The 21878-nt window shown below is 39.0% G+C and overlaps 1 protein-coding gene across 2 annotated transcripts in view; it reads right to left on the reverse strand.

Annotated features, from left to right (window-relative positions):
• Positions 1-1783: 1783 nt before the first annotated feature.
• Positions 1784-21878, reverse strand: part of LOC126484153 (pre-mRNA-splicing factor RBM22-like) — a 67098-nt gene continuing 47003 nt past the window's right edge. For both annotated transcript variants that reach the window (XM_050107561.1, XM_050107555.1), the window contains exons 4-7: positions 20746-21009; positions 19670-19899; positions 19261-19404; positions 1784-2658 (exon numbers count right to left, since the gene is read on the reverse strand). In XM_050107561.1, the coding sequence (XP_049963518.1) occupies positions 1866-2658; positions 19261-19404; positions 19670-19899; positions 20746-21009 (1431 nt within the window). In that variant the 3' untranslated portion in view covers positions 1784-1865. The remainder of the gene's footprint in view (positions 2659-19260; positions 19405-19669; positions 19900-20745; positions 21010-21878) is intronic.

A 21878-nucleotide genomic window follows, 5' to 3' on the forward strand; every position in this document is an offset into this window, starting at 1 on the left:
TGTGAATCCATCTTCCTCATCGTAACACCCTTGATCTGCTCCTGAAGTTACACACACACACACACACACACACACACACACACACACACACACACACACAAAAAAAAACCTTCCACGTTTCACTACTGGTTGCCACACTGCGACTAGTTCGCACAGAAAAATCCTCTGCATTCATTCACTAGCAGTCTTCTTCCTACTTTCAAGATATTAATCATTTCCTCAGCAACATCACACTCATATTTTTTATCCTCTAATTTTCAGTATCACTCCTTCCCAGACTCATTTCCCCCCTCACATCTCTCCCTTCTCTTCTACCCATTTTAAAACGGTCACTCTTTTCAGTGGTGATTTTTCTACTGTTGTTTACAGCCATTTGTCATCCCGTCTTCTGGATCTAATTACCTCTCCGTCACCTCATGCTGACCCAAGGTGCTGTTCCTGGTCCCAGAAAAATCAGTATAAACACTGAAATAGAAATGATTTGCATCACAACTTTTTGAAGGCCCATGTCAGACATTAAAGTACATGTGATTATCAGATTGCTACACTTTGGCCTAATTCACTGTATGTTCAAAGCCCTCAAACGTCTGAAATTGAAAATGTCGCAATGTGTATACTAAGGCAATAATCAGTTACTTAACTTATCAATGATCATCCTCATTGCCTGTCTTTCCTTTATTATTCTAATTCTGTTATGTAGTTTAGACTGCAAATTTACTACCCCAAGGACAGAGCCTACAGGTAACACCACATACTATCTTCTAACTCATTAACCTTTTTATATCAGTTCAAATGTTTTTTTCCCCCCCACCTGGGTTTTAAGCCTAATGGAGTGAATGAGCTGTAAAGTAATTTGATATTTTCATGTCACACTTTCACGGCAAATTGATAACATAAACACGAAAATTGCAGCCATCCTTGTTGATCAGTTATGCTACTTCCCCACACAAACAACAGAATGTTCAATCTGACAATATCACGCTTGAAAAGCCTTGTTTACACGAAGAGCAACGAATTAAACATTTTGTTACAAATGAACAACAACAAAAGAAAAACAATATAAAGGAATGTAGTATAATTAAATCAGGTGACGGCGAGGGGAATTAGATTAGGAAACAAGGTGAGTTTTGCTACTTGCGCAACAAAATAACAGATGATGGCCGAAGTAGAGAGGATACAAAACATAAGCTGGCAGTTACAAGACAATTGTTTCTGAAGGAGAGAAATTTCTTAACATAAAATACAGATTTAAATGTTTGGAAGTCTTTTCTGGAGGTATTTGTGGATAATAAACACTTAGCAAGAAGAGAATAGAGGCTTTTGAAATGTGGTGCTACAGAAGAATGCTGAAGATTAAATGGTTGATAGTGCAACTAATGAGGAGGTAATGAACAGAATTGGGAAAACAGTAAATTTGTGGCCCAACTTGATTAAAGGAAGCGATCGTGGACAGGACACCAATTCAGTACTGGGTTGCAGAAGTTATTAAGAGATGAAGAGGATTGCAGGGGATACAGCAGCATGGAGAGCCACATCAAATCAGTCTCCGAACTGAAGACCACAACATCAACATTACGCACTTGCTTTTCAGGTTATGTCACAATACTGAGATCACACAGTGTTAATTTTTACAAATATATTTGCCTTGATTTTTCAATGTAATCTGTACATTTTATAGCCTTGCTTAAGATATATTTCAATTACTTTATTCAGTATGCTGTTATCTGCAAACTTTGTTTGGCAAAGTTTTCAGTTTCTATACAATATTTATAAAAATAAAGTATTTAATTTATAATTTTTTCCCATTTTATTGCAAATATTTTTCATTATACAATTATGTCACAACATTATCAATGGCATCACGATTAATCATCTCCAGGCCAAGTTTTACTTTTGGAAAGGCCCTGAGCAGCTCCCAACCGGGCAGGATCTTGCGAAGGATAATGTATCACAGGTGTTTTGAGTGGTGGGCCTGGTAGCGTACCTGGAGGTACTAGAGGTGCAGGATTTGGTGGGAGCTGAGGGAGTGCTGGAGCAGTACCAGGTGGAAACAGAGGTGCCTGTGCTGCAGCAGCAGCTGCTGCTGCAAGGCCGAATGCTGCAGAGACAACAGGTGCACGGACAGCTGTGGCAGCCGATACTGGTGGTCCCGGTGGACGAGGTGGAAGGGCTCGAACATGAGGAGGAAAGAAGAATGGCGGTGGACCAGGAGGACGTACTCCTGGTGGAGGCCGAGGTACAGGTGGTGGTGCAGCCAAAAGTACAGTAGCTGGGTTGGGTGGTGGAGGCATAGGAGTTGTGGCTTGTACAGCAGGCACAGTTGCAACTGTAGTGGGAAGCACTGTATCATCGCTAGCCCCTAAATTAAAGAAATTGTCTCGAAGTTCAACTGGGGGCATTGGCAGTGTTCCAGGCAAACCAGGTACAGGTTCGAGCCCCTCAGAACCTTCAGCACCTTCTCGTCCACCATTAGCTCCTTGGCGGCCTTGTGATCTTCCCCATTTGATAGTCAGGCGACGTCCTCCTAGGATTAACTTGTTGAATGTCCGTTCTGCTGCAGCTTCGGCAGCCGAGCGTAAAGTAAACTGAACAAATGCACACTGCTGTCGAGGAACCAGTGTAATAGAACGGATCTCTCCATATTGGTAAAAGTGGTCCCTGGAAGAAATAATTATATGGATAGAATATTTGAACAATTTAAAATTCTTCTCATAGCTACAGTGGGAAGTATGCAACTGGTAAGCAATTAAAACTGAATGAACTCTTGATAAAATGGACTGAACTACAGATATTTCCACTTAAACAGAAAATGTTGCTAACGAAAATAATCTCTTAAGAGCAGAAACAACTGATCTATATATAAAAATGAGTTCTGGAAAAGATTAGGAAAAAAACAGTTAAACAACTGGTATTAAAAATAAGCATGCGTTTCTTAAATTACCTCCTTGTGGTCAGAAAATGTATTTACATTCCCTAGAGACTAAATGATTGATGTCTCCTAGTGTCAAACTTGAGTGATATGGATATTGAATACATGATTAGTAAATGATAAGTCAACACATATTCCTCCGTGTGTTTGAATTCCTCCTTTTTTATTATCATGGTCACTTTGTGAGAAAGATATTGCCTTACCTCTTCCATGGAAAATGTACTTCCAGAATTTTAAAAACCTTCCTGTTGATACAGTAATGCCTCTCCTGTGTATTCTGTGGCTTCTATAAATACTGCACAGTGAGTATTTCACACTTATGACCAGTAGTCGAGAATCCCTTAAACAGGGTTTTGTAAGCAACTTTCTCCATAGAAGAATTAAATTTCCTTAGGATTCTTTCGATGAATCTCACATCTGCCTTTCTTAGTAGCTACTTGCTGTTCCGCCTTAAATCCATCCAGATGCACATCACCTAGTATTTTACAGTTGTATCTTTTCCCAGTGACCTAATATCCTGTAGGAGGGAATTTGTTTAAAAGAAAGTACTGCACACTAGTGCAGTGTAGCAGAATCTGCATTGTGTATGTGAAGTGTTTTCTGCCCTCATTATTCAATTTATGGATAATGTAAGTCCAAATTTTGATTTTAACATCTTAGTCAGTATGTGAGGGGTATACAGGAGAAAATAATGACCTTCTTGTGTAGTATAAAGCACAAAACATTAGCCTGTGAGACCGGGAGGTGTGCCACACTTAGATCAAATCCAGACCGTGGATTAACGACCATAGGCTGATACACAGGTCAGCCCGAGCTGATTTTCAGGCGGTTAAATAATAAAATAAAAACTGCCAAACCGTAAAAAAGAAGACCCTGTACTGGTCAGGATAAATGAGATGGGAAAGAAAGAACCAGGAGAAAATAATGTTCATGACTTACCTTGCAAATAAGTTCTTGAAATTTTTTGAGTCTCTGTCTAAACAAAACTTTAAATCATGAAACTTTTATTCAAAGTTTCACCATTTTTCATTATTTCAATTTGTTGTTGTGTGTGTGTGTGTGTGTGTGTGTGTGGACGGGCGCAAGATGTAAGTGAGCACTTTCACACATGACTAAAACTTCTTTATGATCAATTAGAGTCACTGCAGCATCAAATCCCTGAGTCCCTTTGGACAGACAACAAAATATTTTGCACTTATGGCAATCTCTAGTATTGCTTATTATATAACTTAATAATATCCATCTTTTAGTCAATCTGCCCATTACATCACATTTTGTTATGCCTAGGGACAGTTGCCAGCTTTAAACGAGACTTTTATTACCTGAAAGCTTCTCTGCCCATTGCAACAACTTTCTAATTCTATCACTTCTGGGTGCAGAACTGCAATGCCTGTGAAGAACTGAGGAAGACATTTTCAGCCAGATTAAATGTTTGAACAAATCTAAGCCGTGGCGCGGCACTCGGGCGCAAAACGCTATCGATTACTCCTCTGGTTGAGGTTGGCACTATGTGCGATCGCGAGCACCTCCTGTCGGAGCGGTTTTCAACGAGGGAGTGAGTGCGAGTATGGGAGTCTGGGGTGGACAGCAGGGGAGAACAGACATTGCGGCCACACTCTGAGGTGACAAGAGAAGAGTTGTTGTGCATGGCCGAGAAGGGAGCGTTGAGCAAGGCGGCAGTCAGCATTGCTTTCCAGGGGACAGAGAGTTGCGGCAGTCCAGTGAGCAGACACCAGCTCTGGGAGCAGTGCTCCGTTGTGGACATAACGTGGGTCATATTTTGGTGCAGTATAGTTTGCTTGGTACGCATCTGCTGCTCCCTTTATGCCCACGTGTGTTGTTCTGTCCGTATGTGCATTGAATAGGTTACGCTCCGGCTGGAACAGTGGCTTGTGCTTTACGTTCATGCACCCTGACTGATTTGTTTTGCTGCAGGCAGCTGTAATTTCAAAGATTTATTTTGTCGCGATTGTCTTAGCCCGGTGGTGCCTAGTATCTGAGAACAAGACAGCTAACATGTGACCTGTTTTTTTGGGTTTTGGAGTCCTGTTTGGGCAACCTAGTTATCACGCACACAAATGTATTGCTGCCGAGTGAGGTTAGTCCTAATCTTGTGGAACTGAGCTTTCAGTGACTGGCTCGTCTGCAAATTAATTAATTTAACCTTTGTGGTGTGTTGTTTTTTTTGCTTTCAATGGTGAATTTCTTGTCATTCATTTGTGTATGTTTTGCCGTTAATGATAACTGTGAGTAAGATAGCAAGGTCTTGTAGGGCTTGAGTATCACGACTGTATTTTTGGCAACCGTTTAATTTGATTTCTTGTTTATCGGTCTGGTGAAAACTTATGCCAAGTTTACTAATTTCCGCCTGTGGTCCGGAAGTTGGTTTGAAGGTAAATCCGTTGGTAAATCTTTACTGGACCTAACTGTTAACTGATCTTGCGTTGAACTAATGCCATTATTAAATCGTTTCTTGTGTGCTATAAATTGTATTACCATAGACAAGGAGACAGGGCACATTCTGTGGTCGAGGGGTAGGCACAGTTGCTGCTTTGCATGTGGCGTCTTGTCGCTCTCTATCATTTCCCCCGTTAGTACGGGTGGCGGGAGATTTGTTTGCTCGCGGTTGTATGGCCTCTAGTCAGCTGAGCCTGCTCCCACTTCAGGGTGTCCCGTGTTTCGTAAGGCGTATGCCGACTTTCAGTCACTGTTACTCTTGTGTTGCTGTCGATCGCTTACCGAAACGTTAGTCTGTTTTAGCACGGTGGCCACTGGGCCGTGACGATGTCAGTTTATGACCAGCGTTGGGGCGATCGCCCACTCTGAGTGGCTTCGGTCGCTTGGACTTGGCAGTTACCTTCTGGTTAAACAGATCAAACTTGTTTATTTGCTGTAAATTCCTAAGTAGTTTGTGAGAAAAGTTGTAACTGAGCTTTTCATGATTTTACACAATTCAAGCATTTTGGTAAGGCATTTTCCCATCTATGTTTTATTTAAATGAGAATTCTTTATTGGGGTTATTCACCTGTTGAAGCTTAACATAAAATTTGTAACTTAGCTTTCATGATTTTACTTAATTTAAGCATTCTTGTAAAGCAGTCCTTTATCTACGTTTTATTGATTGGTAATTCTTTATTGGGGTTATTCAATGGTTGAAGGTTAACGTATGTTTGTAACCAAGTTTATGTCCTTGCTTAATTGAGATTTGTTAAGAGCCTTTATTGCTGGAAGATCATTTAATCTTGGGTGCTTGTAATTGTGAATACTGTTGTCTGTCTATGTTATGGGCTACCCTCCCACTTCCACAGCCAAGCTGTCCTATCTACCAGTATAAAACCCCAATAACAATGTACTGAGGTATGTTTAACGCTGCATTCAGTTCTGACGTTGTCACTTGATTAAGAGTATCATATTAAGTTCTGTTTTCTAGGAAGTAGAATTGTACAATGAGATAACAAAAGTCATGGGTACCTCCTAATATCATGTCAGACTTTCTTTTTCCCAGTGCAATGCAGTAACAAGACAGGGCATGGACTCCACAATTTGTTGGAAGTCTACTGCAGAAATACTAAGCCACGCTGCCTCTATAGCAGTCTGTAATTGCGAAAGTGTTAGTGGTGCAGGATTTTGTGCATGAAGTGACTTCTGAATTACGCCTCATCAATGTCCGATGGGATTCATGTCGGGTGATCTGGATGGCCAAATCATTCGCTTTAATTACGCAGGATATTCTTCAAACCAATCGTGAAAAATTGGGCCCAGTGACATGGCCCATTGTCATCCATAAAAAATAAAAGTCCATGAATGGCTATAAATTGTCTTCAGTAGCCAAACATAACCATTTCCTGCCAATGGCTGGTCGAGTTGGTTCTGAGGATGCAATCCCTTCTGTGTAAACACGGTCCACATCATTATGGAGCCACCATCATCTTGGACAGTGCCTTGTTGATAACTTGGGTTTTGAGGTGTCTGAGCTATACTCGAAACCTACAATCAGCTCTTACCAACTGCAACTGGGACTCATCTGGCCAATAAGCTGACATATTTTCAGTCAATAATGTTGTACGGAATAATTTTCTGGAGTAACTCATAGTTAAGACAGAAAGTCTTCATTGCACAAAAACATGCTGTAAGAACAATACGTGATGCTCACCAATGATCATCTTGTAGATATCTGTTTAAGGAATTGGGTGTTTGACTATTGCGTAACAGTATATTTAGTCCCTCATGAAGTTTATTGCAAATAATCAACTGCAATTGAAAAGGAACAATAAGGTATATAATTACAACACCCGTACGAAAAATTACATTCATTACTCCACATTAAGGTTGTATTTAGCACAAAAACTTTTGATCACTTATACAGTGATATAAAATGTCTGACATCAGCACAGTAAAATTTGATAAATTTGGAAAGTTTCTTCTGGACAACTTCTCCTTTCCACAGAAGAATTTCTGTTACTGTAATGTGTAAAACGTGGTTATTAGGAATTACTAACTCACATCTGTATATCTTTTTTCTTTTCGTAAAGAGAGGGAGAGGGAGAGGGAGAGGGAGAGAGAGAGAGAGAGAGAGAGAGAGAGAGAGAGAGAGAGAGAGAGCAGGCAAGGTTAGAAATGTTCAGAATGTAACTGTATGTACAAATTAATTTGCAAAGTAAATGTAAAATGACTCATTCCACATCATTTCGATCTATTGTACAAAATGATCCATGGAACGTATAACTAACTAACTTAGTGATGAGAAGTGTGAGAGATATTACATGACATATCGCTCCACAGATTTATTTGGAATAATTTGTTGGTGGACTCTGAATTATCTTCTGCACTGTTACACTATTAAACCTGTCTAAAGAAGGGTCACTAGCCTTGCTTAGTTCTGCGAGGCAGAATTAAACTTCTCCCTAAAGTCACTTATTAAATGTATGTGAGAACATCCCACCTCAAGTTTCCATGGGGACACATGGAGTTTATCATATTCTACCAGACCTTGCCATATCCTCTCTAGTGATCTCCTTCAATACTTTTTACAGAATGTAAGGCATCTAACTTTTTGGTTTATGTGGAGTGAATTGGAGGCCAACATGGCAAGTGTAGTTCCAGTTGGAGTCATAAATGAAGCATACAAGTAGCCCACTGCAAAGCAGGTAAGAATATGAGCAAGTAAGTAGGAAAGTGTTAAGTCCGTACCTGTATAAATCACTTTGCATTCGGCTGGTGAGTGGTTGCAGAGGCTTGCACATCGAGCAAAATTGTGTTAGTGTTGGAAGTTAAGAAAACTGGAGTGCTAATCAAACAAGAACAAAAAGTATATTCTTGTATTCATTTGTTATCACGGCAGTTCCTGTGCAATAAATAGTTTTGTTTTAACTGAGTTGTTTTCAAAGTAGTGGATAACTAGATGTATGAATACTCAGTATCACCATCTTTGCACTGATAACTTACAAGTCGTGACTGTAAGAGGACAATTTTCGGTGAAGTGTATGTAGGGAGAATAAACAGAAAGAACAATGTTGTTGTCGTTGTGGTCTTCAGTCCTGAGACTGGTTTGATGCAGCTCTCCATGCTACTGTATCCTGTGCAAGCTTCTTCATCTCCCAGTACCTACTGCAACCTACATCCTTCTGAATCTGCTTAGTGTATTCATCTCTTGGTCTCCCTCTACGATTTTTACCCTCCACGCTGCCCTCCAATACTAAATTGGTGATCCCTTGATGCCTCAGAACATGTCCTACCAACCGATCCCTTCTTCTGGTCAAGTTATGCCACAAACTTCTCTTCTCCCCAATCCTATTCAATACCTCCTCATTAGTTATATGATCTACCCATCTAATCTTCAGCGTTCTTCTGTAGCACCACATTTCGAAAGCTTCTGTTCTCTTCTTGTCCAAACTATTTATCGTCCATGTTTCACTTCCATACATGGCTACACTCCATACAAATACTTTCAGAAATGGCTTCCTGACACGTAAATCTATACTCGATGTTAACAAACTTCTCTTCTTCAGAAACGCTTTCCTTGCCATTGCCAGTCTACATTTTATATCCTCTCTACTTCAACCATCATCAGTTATTTTGCTCTCCAAAATAGCAAAACTCATTTACTACTTTAAGGGACTCATTTCCTAATCTAATTCCCTCAGCATCACCCGACTTAATTCGACTACATTTCATTATCCTCGTTTTGCTTTTGTTGATGTTCATCTTATATCCTCCTTTCAAGACACTGTCCATTCCATTCAACTGCTCTTCCAAGTCCTTTGCTGTCTCTGACAGAATTACAATGTCATCGGCGAACCTCAAAGTTTTTATTTCTTCTCCATGGATTTTAATACCAACTCCGAATTTTTCTTTTGTTTCCTTTATTGCTTGCTCAATAGACAGATTGAATAACATCGGGGATAGGCTACAACCCTGTCTCACTCCCTCTCCAACCACTGCTTCCCTTTCACACCCCTCGACTCTTATAACTGCCATCTGGTTTCTGTACAAATTGTAAATAGCCTTTCGCTCCCTGTATTTTATCCCTGCCACCTTTAGAATTTGAAAGAGAGTATTCCAGTCAACATTGTCAAAAGCTTTCTTTAAGTCTACAAATGCTAGAAACGTAGGTAGATTTGCCTTTCCTTAATCTTTCTTATAAGGTAAGTCGTAAGGTCAGTATTGCCTCACGTGTTCCAGTGTTTCTACGGAATCCAAACTGATCTTCCCCGAGGTCGGCTTCTACTAATTTTTCCATTCGTCTGTAGAGAATTCGTGTTAGTATTTTGCAGCTGTGGCTTATTAAACTGATTGTTCGGTAATTTTCACATCTGTCAACACCTGCTTTCTTTGGGATTGGAATTATTATACAGGGTTATTACAAATGATTGAAGCGATTTCACGGCTCTACAATAACTTTATTATTTGAGATATTTTCACAATGCTTTGCACACACATACAAAAACTCAAAAAGTTTTTTTAGGCATTCACAAATGTTCGATATGTGCCCCTTTAGTGATTCGGCAGACATCAAGCCGATAATCAAGTTCCTCCCACACTCGGCGCAGCATGTCCCCATCAATGAGTTTGAAAGCATCGTTGATGCGAGCTCGCAGTTCTGGCACGTTTCTTGGTAGAGGAGGTTTAAACACTGAATCTTTCACATAACTCCACAGAAAGAAATCACATGGGTTTAAGTTGGGAGAGCGTGGAGGCCATGACATGAATTGCTGATCATGATCTCCACCACGACCGATCCATCGGTTTTCCAATCTCCTGTTTAAGAAATGCCGAACATCATGATGGAAGTGCGGTGGAGCACCATCCTGTTGAAAGATGAAGTCGGCGCTGTCGGTCTCCAGTTGTGGCATGAGCCAATTTTCCAGTATGTCCAGATACACGTATCCTGTAACGTTTTTTTCGCAGAATAAAAAGGGGCCGTAAACTTTAAACTGTGAGATTGCACAAAACACGTTAAATTTTGGTGAATTGCGAATTTGCTGCATGAATGCGTGAGAATTCTCTACCGCCCAGATTCGCACATTGTGTCTGTTCACTTCACCATTAAGAAAAAATGTTGCTTCATCACTGAAAACAAGTTTTGCACTGAACGCATCCTCTTCCATGAGCTGTTGCAACTGAGCCGAAAATTCAAAGCGTTTGACTTTGTCATCGGGTGTCAGGGCTTGTAGCAATTGTAAATGGTAAGGCTTCTGCTTTAACCTTTTCCATAAGATTTTCCAAACCGTCGGCTGTGGCACGTTTAGCTCCCTGCTTGCTTTATTCGTCGACTTCCGCGGGCTACGCGTGAAACTTGCCTGCACGCGTTCAACCGTTTCTTTGCTCACTGCAAGCCGACCCGTTGATTTCCCATTACAGAGGCATCCAGAAGCTTTAAACTGCGCATACCATCGCCGAATGGAGTTAGCAGTTGGTCGATCTTTGTTTAACTTCGTCCTGAAGTGTCGTTGCACTGTTATGACTGACTGATGTGAGTGCATTTCAAGCACGACATACGCTTTCTCGGCTCCTGTCGCCATTTTCTCTCACTGCGCTGTCGAGCGCTCTGGCAGCAGAAGCCTGAAGTGCGGCTTCAGCCGAACAAAACTTTATCAGTTTGTCTACGTATCTGTAGTGTGTCGTGACCATATGTCGATGAATGGAGCTACAGTGAATTTATGAAATCGCTTCAATCATTTGTAATAGCCCTGCATTCTTCTTGAAGTCTGAGGGTATTTCACCTGTTTCATACATCTTGCTCACCAGATGGTAGAGTTTTGACAGGACTGGCTCTCCCAAGGCCGTCAGTAGTTCCAATGGAATGTTGTCTACTCCGGGGGCCTTGTTCCGACTCAGGTCTTTCAGTGCTCTGTCAAACTCTTCACGCAGTATCATATCTCCTATTTCATCTTCATCTACATCCTCTCCCATTTCCACAATATTATTATTATATCATATATAATTTATATATTTTTTATTTATATTATTAAATAATTATTATAATATTATTATAATTATTGTACTATTATTATATTATTATTTATATATTATATTATATATAATATTATAATTAAAATGTGACTGTTAAAAAACTGACAGTATGCACCAACAATAGGCGGGAGGGTACCTACTGCTGAGCGGAGAGTAGGAGCCAGTTTAGCGAACCATGCAGCCAAAACAGAGTGGCTGGAACATAGTTTATAACAAATGGTGAATAGGATAAATGGAAAGCATTTACATGATTGAACAACGGAAGAAAATGCAATCATGACATGGAGCAGCCTTCAATGTTGCAGAGCATGCCACACTACTTGACCGCAACAGTTAAGAGACAACAAAAAGCGAGTATCACAAGAAGCAATGCCATAGTTTTGCCTGGCATCACTGCAGTAGAATACCTGATTTGAACAGTTGCACTTTCTGGAGTAGTTGTGATTTGAGAATTTCTGTGTAAATTCTAGAAGCACTCAGCCTTCTACCGCGTCGAACACATGACATTCTGGATATGAGTGTCGGATGGTAGAATGCTACCTACTGCGCATCACATGTTTGTGAGTGCAGGTTTAAAATCAGTCACGGGACGAAAGTAGACGCGGCGGACGAACAGCACCGACAAGTACCAGTCGGGCAATCCATAGATGTTTTAGTGAGTGTGTAAGGAAGAACCATGGAGCTTATATGAAGATCTGTGCTTCTTGTGCCATTGACTATTGTTATTAAAACACGGACAGTTGAAAAAAAACTCTTGAAAACTCTTGACGTAAGATTGCTATAGGCAAGACTTATTTTCTGATTCCTGTTAAGAAAAGTTATGGTATCTAAGCCAACCTTCTTTTAACTGTAATTTAATTTGTTTCTGATGTTCAACTGTATAAGGGACTTACTGGAAGTTATATATTTATATTGAAAGTGAGAGTTATTATGTATGAAAGTCAAATACATTGTTAATTGACGAAAAGCAAAGTTTGCATGTCTACTTATTTCATAAGTAGAAAGTGTCTAAAAATTCCTGTACCTAGCATTATTTGGCGGAAAAGAAGTCAAGAGGGTTTCCAGCAGGCGGCTATCCAGTAAAGAAGATTGGCTGCAAATTCCAAGTAAGTCACCTTATAAAGAAGTGTAAGGTGGTTAGGGGGAATAAACCAAAAGAACCCAGATTCACACTCACATCAAGTCGTTAGAATGTGGCGACTTGTGTGAAAGGACCGAGGAAACAGGAATTTTAAGTCAAAAACAATAGAAGAAGCTGTTACGTGTTACCATAGCAACCAAACATAACAAGACAAGGGAATTACTCTGAGAAATTGGAATATGTTCAAGTATCCAATGGAGCAAATTTAAATGGAAAAATGGTAAAGAAATAAAAAATTCACAACAATAAAACAGCAAAGATGATTTCGATGTATTTGTCTAAGAAGAAATACCCATAAAACGCTTCAACCCAGAAGGTCCAGTGCGCAGAGTGTATAGCTCTTGCGTGCATTGCGAGGACGCAGTCATGGAAACCAACATACACCCGACACTGCCGGCACCAGCTGCTGTTTACCAGTGCTGACCTACCTCCACATCCGTTCACCTACACAACGCGAATTCTACGCCGGGTGAGCGTTAAACAAAACTTGATTACTTTAGTATGAAGTGGAACAAGATACCGCTGAGCAAACTTTTATTGTGTAATTATCATATTTAAAGTTAGTTTTAAATGATTACAAGAGCTAAAGCATATAAAAGTATGGAAAATATACAACACGTTGGGGAAACTCAAGACCCAGCTATGGCCTTGAAAATTAGCAAAGAAGTACCTGACTGGGCTGAGTTGATAAATTTAATCAAAGTTCAGAGTCTTAAGTTAAACTCATTAAGTTCTCAATTAAATACTCTGAGTGAAGCTTTAAATACCCAGAGTGAAACTCTTGAGTATTCAAATGACAAATTTAGGTTTGTTAAATGCCAAAGTCGACTATTAAAGCAAAAACTTTAGTAATTTATATTAAGGCTTGGGTGGTTTGAAGACTGAATTCGACACTATAAGTAGAAGAATAGAGAATTTAAAAGTAAATTTAAAGAACGAGTTGACAAATTCTTTGACCACTCATATAAATCATATGTTTACTGACCTTAGTCAGAAACGGAGTAACACTTTTCAAGATTTATTGAAAAGGATAGAACTTAACATTGAGAACAAATGTAATAATGTAGAATACAAACTTATTGAAAAGTTAGGATCTTTTGAAAACGTGTACAATATTAAGTATATAATGATGTAAGGCAGGGCTTGAACACTTTGAAAGAGAGTGTAGATACGAAGAACGAATTAATGCCAGTCATTCAATCACAAATTACAGGTGTCAATAGACAGATAGATAAGGTAGAAATAAATTTCAAAGAGAAAATAGCTAACTCTGACATTATAAATGTAATTAGTTTGGAGGAACAATTTGGAGAAATCATAGATAAAAGGTTAATGAGAGAATAACATCCTCCGAAATCAATGATACCGATATCAGGAAGGGTATGGACGATCTGTGGAGAGAAATTAAGCTTATCCAAGATAAAGCAGAAAAAAGGGTAACTTCACCTAATGTTGTATTAACTAATGAAGTGGTGACTGATATGCAATGGGGAGCTAATTCAGTGTTATCTAGACAATTCCCTAAATTTAAGCCGGACGGAGAGGTACATCTGACCCATTTCTTAAAAAGATTTAACCAAGCTTTACCAAAAAATTTGGAAGCTTCCAAGATGATCTAATTTGCTGTGGAGTACCTTGTAGGGAAAGCCTCAGAATGAGGAACAGTAAGTACTGCGAATTTTTCCTCATGAGGAGACTTTCAGGAGAAATTTCAAGACAAGTACTGGTCTGCCAATGCTCAAGAAAAGTTAATATCAGATCTATGGGACCCAAAATATAATAATACATGGGGTACTATATGGAAATAAAGGGGGGGGGGGGGTGAACCACCACCAACTATCTCCCAGGGACGTTAACATTCTGAGTTAACGAACGCAGCAACAACCGTCGGATCCCAAGTTGTTTTCAGTGTTTTTTTCCAAAATAGTTTTCTTGCACTAGCTTTCTTTAAAATCTTAAACTATTCTGTCATCTATCCCCCAGGGACATTAACATTCTAAGTTAATGGGCGGAGTAACGACCATCGCATCCAGAGTTGTTTTCGGTGTTTTTCCCAAAAATAGTTTTCCTGCACTGATTTCCTTTAAAATCTAGGACTATTCTGTAATCTTATTGCTTAGAAAACCAGATAGGACTGTAAATGGTGAACAACTTAAGAGAATCACAGACAAAAGTGATATCTAGACGAAATAAACTGAATGGAGTATTATATTTGTGGAAAATATAATATGATGTGACTAGCTGAACAACTGTTATACCGTAGTGTATAGATTTTCTATTTTGTATAGAGTATTTTGTACCTTTTACGAGATGTGATATAGATGGGAGGGTTTGTATAAATTTTGAAAGGGGTGGGTATTGTAGCTAAAAGTATGATTTACAAGAACAGATAAATCATGACTAACATAAAACACATATCCCACCTTTCAAACAACCCTCACAAACAAGTGTGGCTGATTTCCTTCTGGGTCCTCAAAGGGTGAAAGTGGGACAAGACCATTCTGTAGGGGATGATTTAACACCAGACCTCCTCTGGCATCTCACTCAAGTACCTGAGGCGTAGGGATCCTAGGAAAGGTGGGTTGGAAGGGTTTCCTGTCTTTGGGGCTATCTTCTTTCTCTTCTTCAATCATAGCATCCACATGTTTTTTCTTTTCTTACTTCTCATTTGAGGACCTGTCTGTTTTTCCCTCTTTTCATATTCGCAAACTTCTATCGCTGAAGTCCTTCCTTATTTCCGTGTTTACTAGAAACCTAAATCTTATATTTAGGTAAGAAGGCCGAAAAATCAGACTACGCAAACACACATCCACATATACACAAACATTAAATTACATAAAACAAAGCCTGTCACGATGTGAGAACCGCCAGGTGTTGTAGGGGAAAATGTGTGTACATATGGAGATATACACCTACATATAGGAATCTATGACGGTTATACAACAAATGTACATAAGAGGTGCACATAAACAAAGAACAGTGGCAGTTCTAAATAGAGATTAGAAGAGGCACAATGAACTTGTGCACAATGAGAGACAAAAGCATATAAGATTATGGAACAAAAACGCTACATAATGAACAACTATAAAGTAGTAATGAATAAAGGATAAATAAAAAAGAGGTGTAAGCAAAGAAAGAACACGAAAGTGGGAAAGGAATTAATCATGTTGATCATTAAGAAACATCAGTGTAATAAGTACTCTGATGAATTGAACAGTGGGATGTAAGTAGTATATGTAGACATAGTATCTATTGAAAATATAGAAGTCGACAAGGACTCTAGGAAGTAAATGATATATTAAAGAATGAATGTGAAGTTTAAAATAGATTTATATATTTACCAGAAGATACTTAATTATGGTATACATAGAAATGTATACTAGGATCATGAAAGATGAGGCCTACTCAGAAAGGATAAAGGGGGGGGGGGGGCATACCCAGCATTCACTATGTACAATGGGCACGTGTATCTACGTGGAGATAGGACGATCTGTGGCCTAAAAAATAGGGATGTTTTGTAAGGGGCGTACCTACCAGAATGGAAAGAGGAAGAGCTCTCATAAGGTCAACCCACAAGCACGGAATATGTGCTGATCCTAGGAGAAGGGGACATACACACTTTAAGTCTTTAGAATGTTAGAGAGTGTGGAATAGTGTGTGAAGATCTAGAGTGCACTGTGTTAGAACTGTACTTTACCAGTTTATTTGAGCTATGGGGTGATTTTTAAACTAGTACCATTGCAAATATTTTCAATACGGCCAAAAGAGAAGAAATATTTGGTGGACTAAATCCGCATCAGAAGGAGAATTAAGAGGGGGGAGGGGGGGGGGGGGGGGGAAGAGGATGAATCTAAGGACTCAGGATTAGGATTTTTGGACAGTTGTGAACTCAAAATTGGAGATAGGATTACATTCAGCAGCATGCCAAGTTCAGGGACATGTGGAAGCCAATAAAAGGAAGAAATCACATAACTGGATATACAAAGTCTACTACTGCTATACAGCACTACTGATTTTCAAGGTTGGCTAAAGCGTTAATCCGAAGTTGTACAATTTCTGCCAATTCAACTTTAGAGAGCTGAGAGAAGACCATATCAATGTCATTCAGTATTGTCAGTGCTGCAAGAACTGCAAATTCCAGCAATCAATAATGGATGGAAATACTATTCTTGACTCAGTTGAGATATTTGGCTCTCTGAGTTTGCAGTTCCCAACTGATTCATGCAGACAATAAAATATAATTTTGAGTTTATGGTGATTCATGAAGCAGAGGTCAGAAATAACTGTGCAGCGGGAAATCAAATTGGTGCCACAGAAGGGAACGTTCGCAGGTGGCATCAGATAAAGAAAAAATTGAAGAATGCTATTTCTACACACCATACTTTCAGGGGGCCATAGCTGGGAAGGTGTCATAATTTCAAGCAGCAGGGTGCTCAGTAAATGCAAGAGAAACACAATTAAGGCATCCTGATTACTCGAGAAATTATATGAATGGAAGGAAGATTTTTTCAATTGCATCTGTCGCAGAATTTAAAGCAAGGACTGAATGGTGTGGAAGGATGAAGAAGAGTGTGGGTTGCATTAAAACGCAGAACTGCGCTAGCTCAGCAACTTCCCATGGCATACGATGAAAAGCTATTTCCACATCAGTGTCATATAATCATGTATATTAGGGTCATATAATCAGTCTTAGGAAATGGCATGACTATTTGCTGGGTCACAAAGCAACACCAATAAGAGACCAGTATATTTTGATACGCCGTCAAATGTTAGTCAATGTGAAGGACATAATAAGTATTTCTATAAGGACTTCTGGCAATGTAAAGGCCAGAACAACAGTAATGCTTGTCCACTAACAGATGGAAGGAAGCACCCTGCATGTGAGAGTCTTTGTGGGAAAATAGTAATGAAAGAAAATATTCCTGCAGGGCTTATCTTAATGCAAAGAAAAGTGATGGATGATGTATGACCTGATGCTAGATTATATTTATTTAAAAACACCTTTATCTACATTTTTTGATGCTAGATTGGTGAAGGTTGTTTGGAACAGAATATCAGGCTCTTTGCTTAACAGAGGAAAAATGTTGGTGTTGGATTCCTTCAGGGGATACCTCACACAGGCAGTTTAGGATCTGACACCAAAGAACAATACAGATCTGGTAATAATGACTGGTGGCATGACCTCACAACTTCAATTAATGGATGTTGTGAATAGACAATTCAGTTTCACTTGGGACAGCTTTACAGAGAGTGGCTTCTTCAAAGAGAATATGCCTTCATTCCTAAAGGGAAGGTTAAAGAAACCCTCAGTATCCGTGCTGGAACAGTGCATCCTCACTGCCTGGGATAAAATTGCAAGTGAATCAATTATGAAAGGATTCAGAAAGTGCTACACGTACAATGTTATGGATGGCTCAGAAGATGACATACTATGGGAGAAGTGCTAGAAAGAAAGAAATTCAAAGTACACTTACGAATTAAGATAGTGATGAAGATGATGATGAAAAATATTGATACCACAAAGACAGTAAGCACAGAAGGAATCGAAAATAAAAATTAAGGTAAACCATTTATTTTTGTTTATTTGATTTCTCCTTTCATTACCAAAATGTAGACAAACAATAAATGGTACAAGTTTGGGAATACACTGTATGTCAATAACACAGTTTATTATTCTGGTTAGTCACACTATGTTAAAAATAAAAATTTCTCAAACAGTCTCTTAAAATAAGGGGATAAGGGTTATCTTATATTCCAGGGGGTAGTATTATATTCGGGTAAATACAGTAGTTTTACAACAACCTGGCACTTAAGACTGCATGTGTAAATTCAGTGAATGCTTCTAGCGCAACTTTAATCTGCAAGGATTTAACTTCCTTTGAATTAACTTTACAGCTCTCTTTGTTTTTGTGCTAACTTTCTAATACTTTGATTGAAATTGGTGAACCCTTCCTATCTGTCATTATCAACAGCTGGTTGCAGAGCCACTTTCACATCTTCAATAGTACTAATCCAAGCAAACACTCTTGAGTCTGCACCAGTTCTACTACCCTTTCTGACCTGACAATTTCCCAAAAGATTCCATCATGCACTTATCTTTGGAGTTCCTAATAAACAGAAATCCCTCCTCTTGTGCCAGTCAACAGACCACTGAAATATTGGACAAGTTGCAACAAGTAATTAATGCTGGAAACTCCTCAAATTTGCCGTTGATGTATGGGTGTAAAGGAACAACTGGCAGCTTCTGTCTAGATATCTGCAACCTTGCCACTATCTGCCATTCATCCTTGAGTGTGATCGAACCCACACAGTCAAAGATAGGGATACAAAGGAATAACTGACTTATGTGAGATGGTACAGATGTTACCCCAGGTGCCCCATCATTGTCATAGTCCAAAACAGCACACTAAAGTCTGTAAACCAAAGCCAACCCATGTTCTAACTGTTTGCTGACAGTGGCCAACTACCCTCCACATGTACACAACAAATACAGTTCCTTGGTAGCCCCCCCCCCCCCCCCCCCCCCCGTCTGTCCTTTCTTTCTTTCTTTCTAAGGTATATTTTATACTGTAGTCCGTCCCATCCTTATGGATTGTGGGCTATGGATTTTTTTAATTTACAGCTTGTATGTCACAGTAAAATAGAAGAAAAACAGAAATAAGTGTAAACCAATACAGTCAATGTCAATTTGATGAGGCATTTATAAATTAAGACTCACCACAATTCTTTCTCTGTGAGCTTATCTCCCAGGTTGCCAATGTACAAAGTTGTAATAGTCTTATCTTCTGGTGGTTCTAGCTTAGGCATTGCGGAGGCTCTACGCATAAGTTTTTCTGCAACTGGGTCATTAATTCCATAGTACCTGTTCAAAATTCAAGAATAATTATTTCTGCAATTGTCTTTGGCTACATTCAATTTTTAAAAATGATTTAATCTTGTTTCAACTCACTTAGACATCAGTACATGAGCTCGTCAACTTTTAAAGCCTTCTTCATGAAAACAATCGTACAATGTGTCTCAAATGCATAATTTTTGTTGTTGAAAACTTATCATGGAAAGGTTTTATATAAACAGCAATCATTGATTTGCATAATACCCTAATCTGACTTCAAAGAATGCAAAATTACCTGTCCTTAATATTCTGATCAGCAAGTGGATCATCAGGGTCAGTAGGTTTCTCATGACGATATGGACACTCCTCACCACGCTTGCATTCTCCTTTCACCCAGAACGAGCATATATGTGGCCTATTCCGCTTATAGTAAGGGCTTGTTCGAGCCAATTTCATAAGCAGATCACTGGCTGCTTGTGACTTTCCCACAGCACCAGCTGGAGTTGTTGCATCAATCTTTCCTAACTGCAGAGCGGTAATAAAATTATAAGCAATTCACAGTAATGAAAGCGATTACAGCTAATTTTAAAAGGGGTGCTAAATAAAAGGTAGCGATTTACTATTTTTCTACTCTAGTATAAAATACTACAATGTTTCTTGAGAACAACAGTTGATGTCGGTTTTACAAAACAAAAATGAAATAGTCGTACGCATGTGTCTGACAACATTTCTGCAACAAAATGACATGCGAAGAATCATACAGAACACCCAGTCAATTTACAATGAGTGGTTTGTGGCTTTGAATCCTTTGTATCCTTACTAGCTTATGAAATGTTACAGCAAAAATGCTGTCGAAAAGAATCAGTACTATCAAACATATTTAAGAGAATCAAATATCTAGGTAGCTCTGAGCTCAAAGAAACTGGCACACATGCAGTGTGTACAGATTCAACTTAATTTTTATTACTGTTTATACCAGATATACTAACAAAGACTGCACAATTCAGCATGTCAGTGTGCTTGTGATGACCATTGATACAACACATTTGTTTAGATCTGGATCATCAATAAGCCAATAAGATACTGTTGGAATGAAAGCAGTTACATAAAAACACAGCAGCAGTTAAGAACATGGAGGAAAAGTGAAAGAATGACAGTATCTGCAATACACTGTAATGCACTGTAAACAGCAATTATACCAATTTTGGAAGTTTTCTTTTTTGTGTGTAAAAATTCAAAGTATAGAATGCTGCAAGGTATATCAAGCGAACTGTAGCTTGTGTTGTGAAGAATAGGAATTTAAGAAACAGGCCTTAAAAAATTATCATAGAGTTTCTTCTCAAAATATAATGCTGAACACACATACATTACCTCCTTATCCATATTTTGAATATAATATTCTTTATTGACATCTGATCGAGGGAGGTCATCCTTAATACGCAGGGCTGCATCCCGAACTTGAATTGGTAGTCCATATTCTAGATCAAGCAGGCACGTTTGGCAGACGTTCTTCAGCCGACTGCATGTCTGGCACACCTCAGTTTTTTTAAAACGCATGCGTGCTCCAGGGCACCAGCGAAAAACTGTAAATGGGCGTGAACATATCTTGCATTCTTTGCCATATCGTTCCTTTGTCTGAAATATGTTGAATTTCAATTTGTGTAAGATTTTCAGGGTACAGTATAGACAGATAAATTAATTACTTCCGACTTCTGATGTCTCAAGTGATCCGGACAAACAACACTTCAGCAAAAAATTAAAGCAAGCCAATACACAGCAATGAGTAAGTAAAGCAGACATCATCTGGAATATAGATTCAAACACCACAGTGCTTTATCCAACCCGGTTATGTATGGAGTAGTATACCCTTCCCTACATCTCATTCAAGAAGCACCTCACCTGGCCAGTCACTGACGAGACCTGTAATCTAACATGGAAATGGAAGAACTATGCAAACAGGGGTTATCAGTATAAACACTAATGTGTCTTAATCACAAAATAAAGTGAGTCAGGGACGCAAAAGAAAGGAACAATAACGTTTACCATCCTGTCGACAGAGAGGTCATTAGAGAAAGATTGAGCACATGCTCTGACTGGATAAGGACTCTGACCAAGTCCCCTTAAAGGAACCATCATAGCATCTGTTTTGAGCGAACTACGAAATCACAGAAACACTAATTCTAGAAAGCCAGATGTGTATCTGGATCTCCCTACTCCCATATCCAGGCGCAGCTCAGTAGAAAGATAGTTGTATGAAGGACTTCAAAACCTAAGAAATGGGTAAAAAAAAAGTTGCTCAACAGAAATAATAAAATATCATACTGATGAAAAGATGTTACTAAAACTTTTCAATATTTTGACATAATACATACTTTTCAACTTTAGATGCGAATTTCAACTGCAGAAGATGATGAGAACAGATGTTGCTGAAATACTCGTATTTTAAGATTTTAGTGATACCAGCCAGCAAATGCCCAACAATAAGTATTTTTTAACATGCTGGG

This window comes from Schistocerca serialis, chromosome 1 (genome assembly GCF_023864345.2).
Source record: "Schistocerca serialis cubense isolate TAMUIC-IGC-003099 chromosome 1, iqSchSeri2.2, whole genome shotgun sequence".
NCBI lineage: Eukaryota > Metazoa > Arthropoda > Insecta > Orthoptera > Acrididae > Schistocerca > Schistocerca serialis.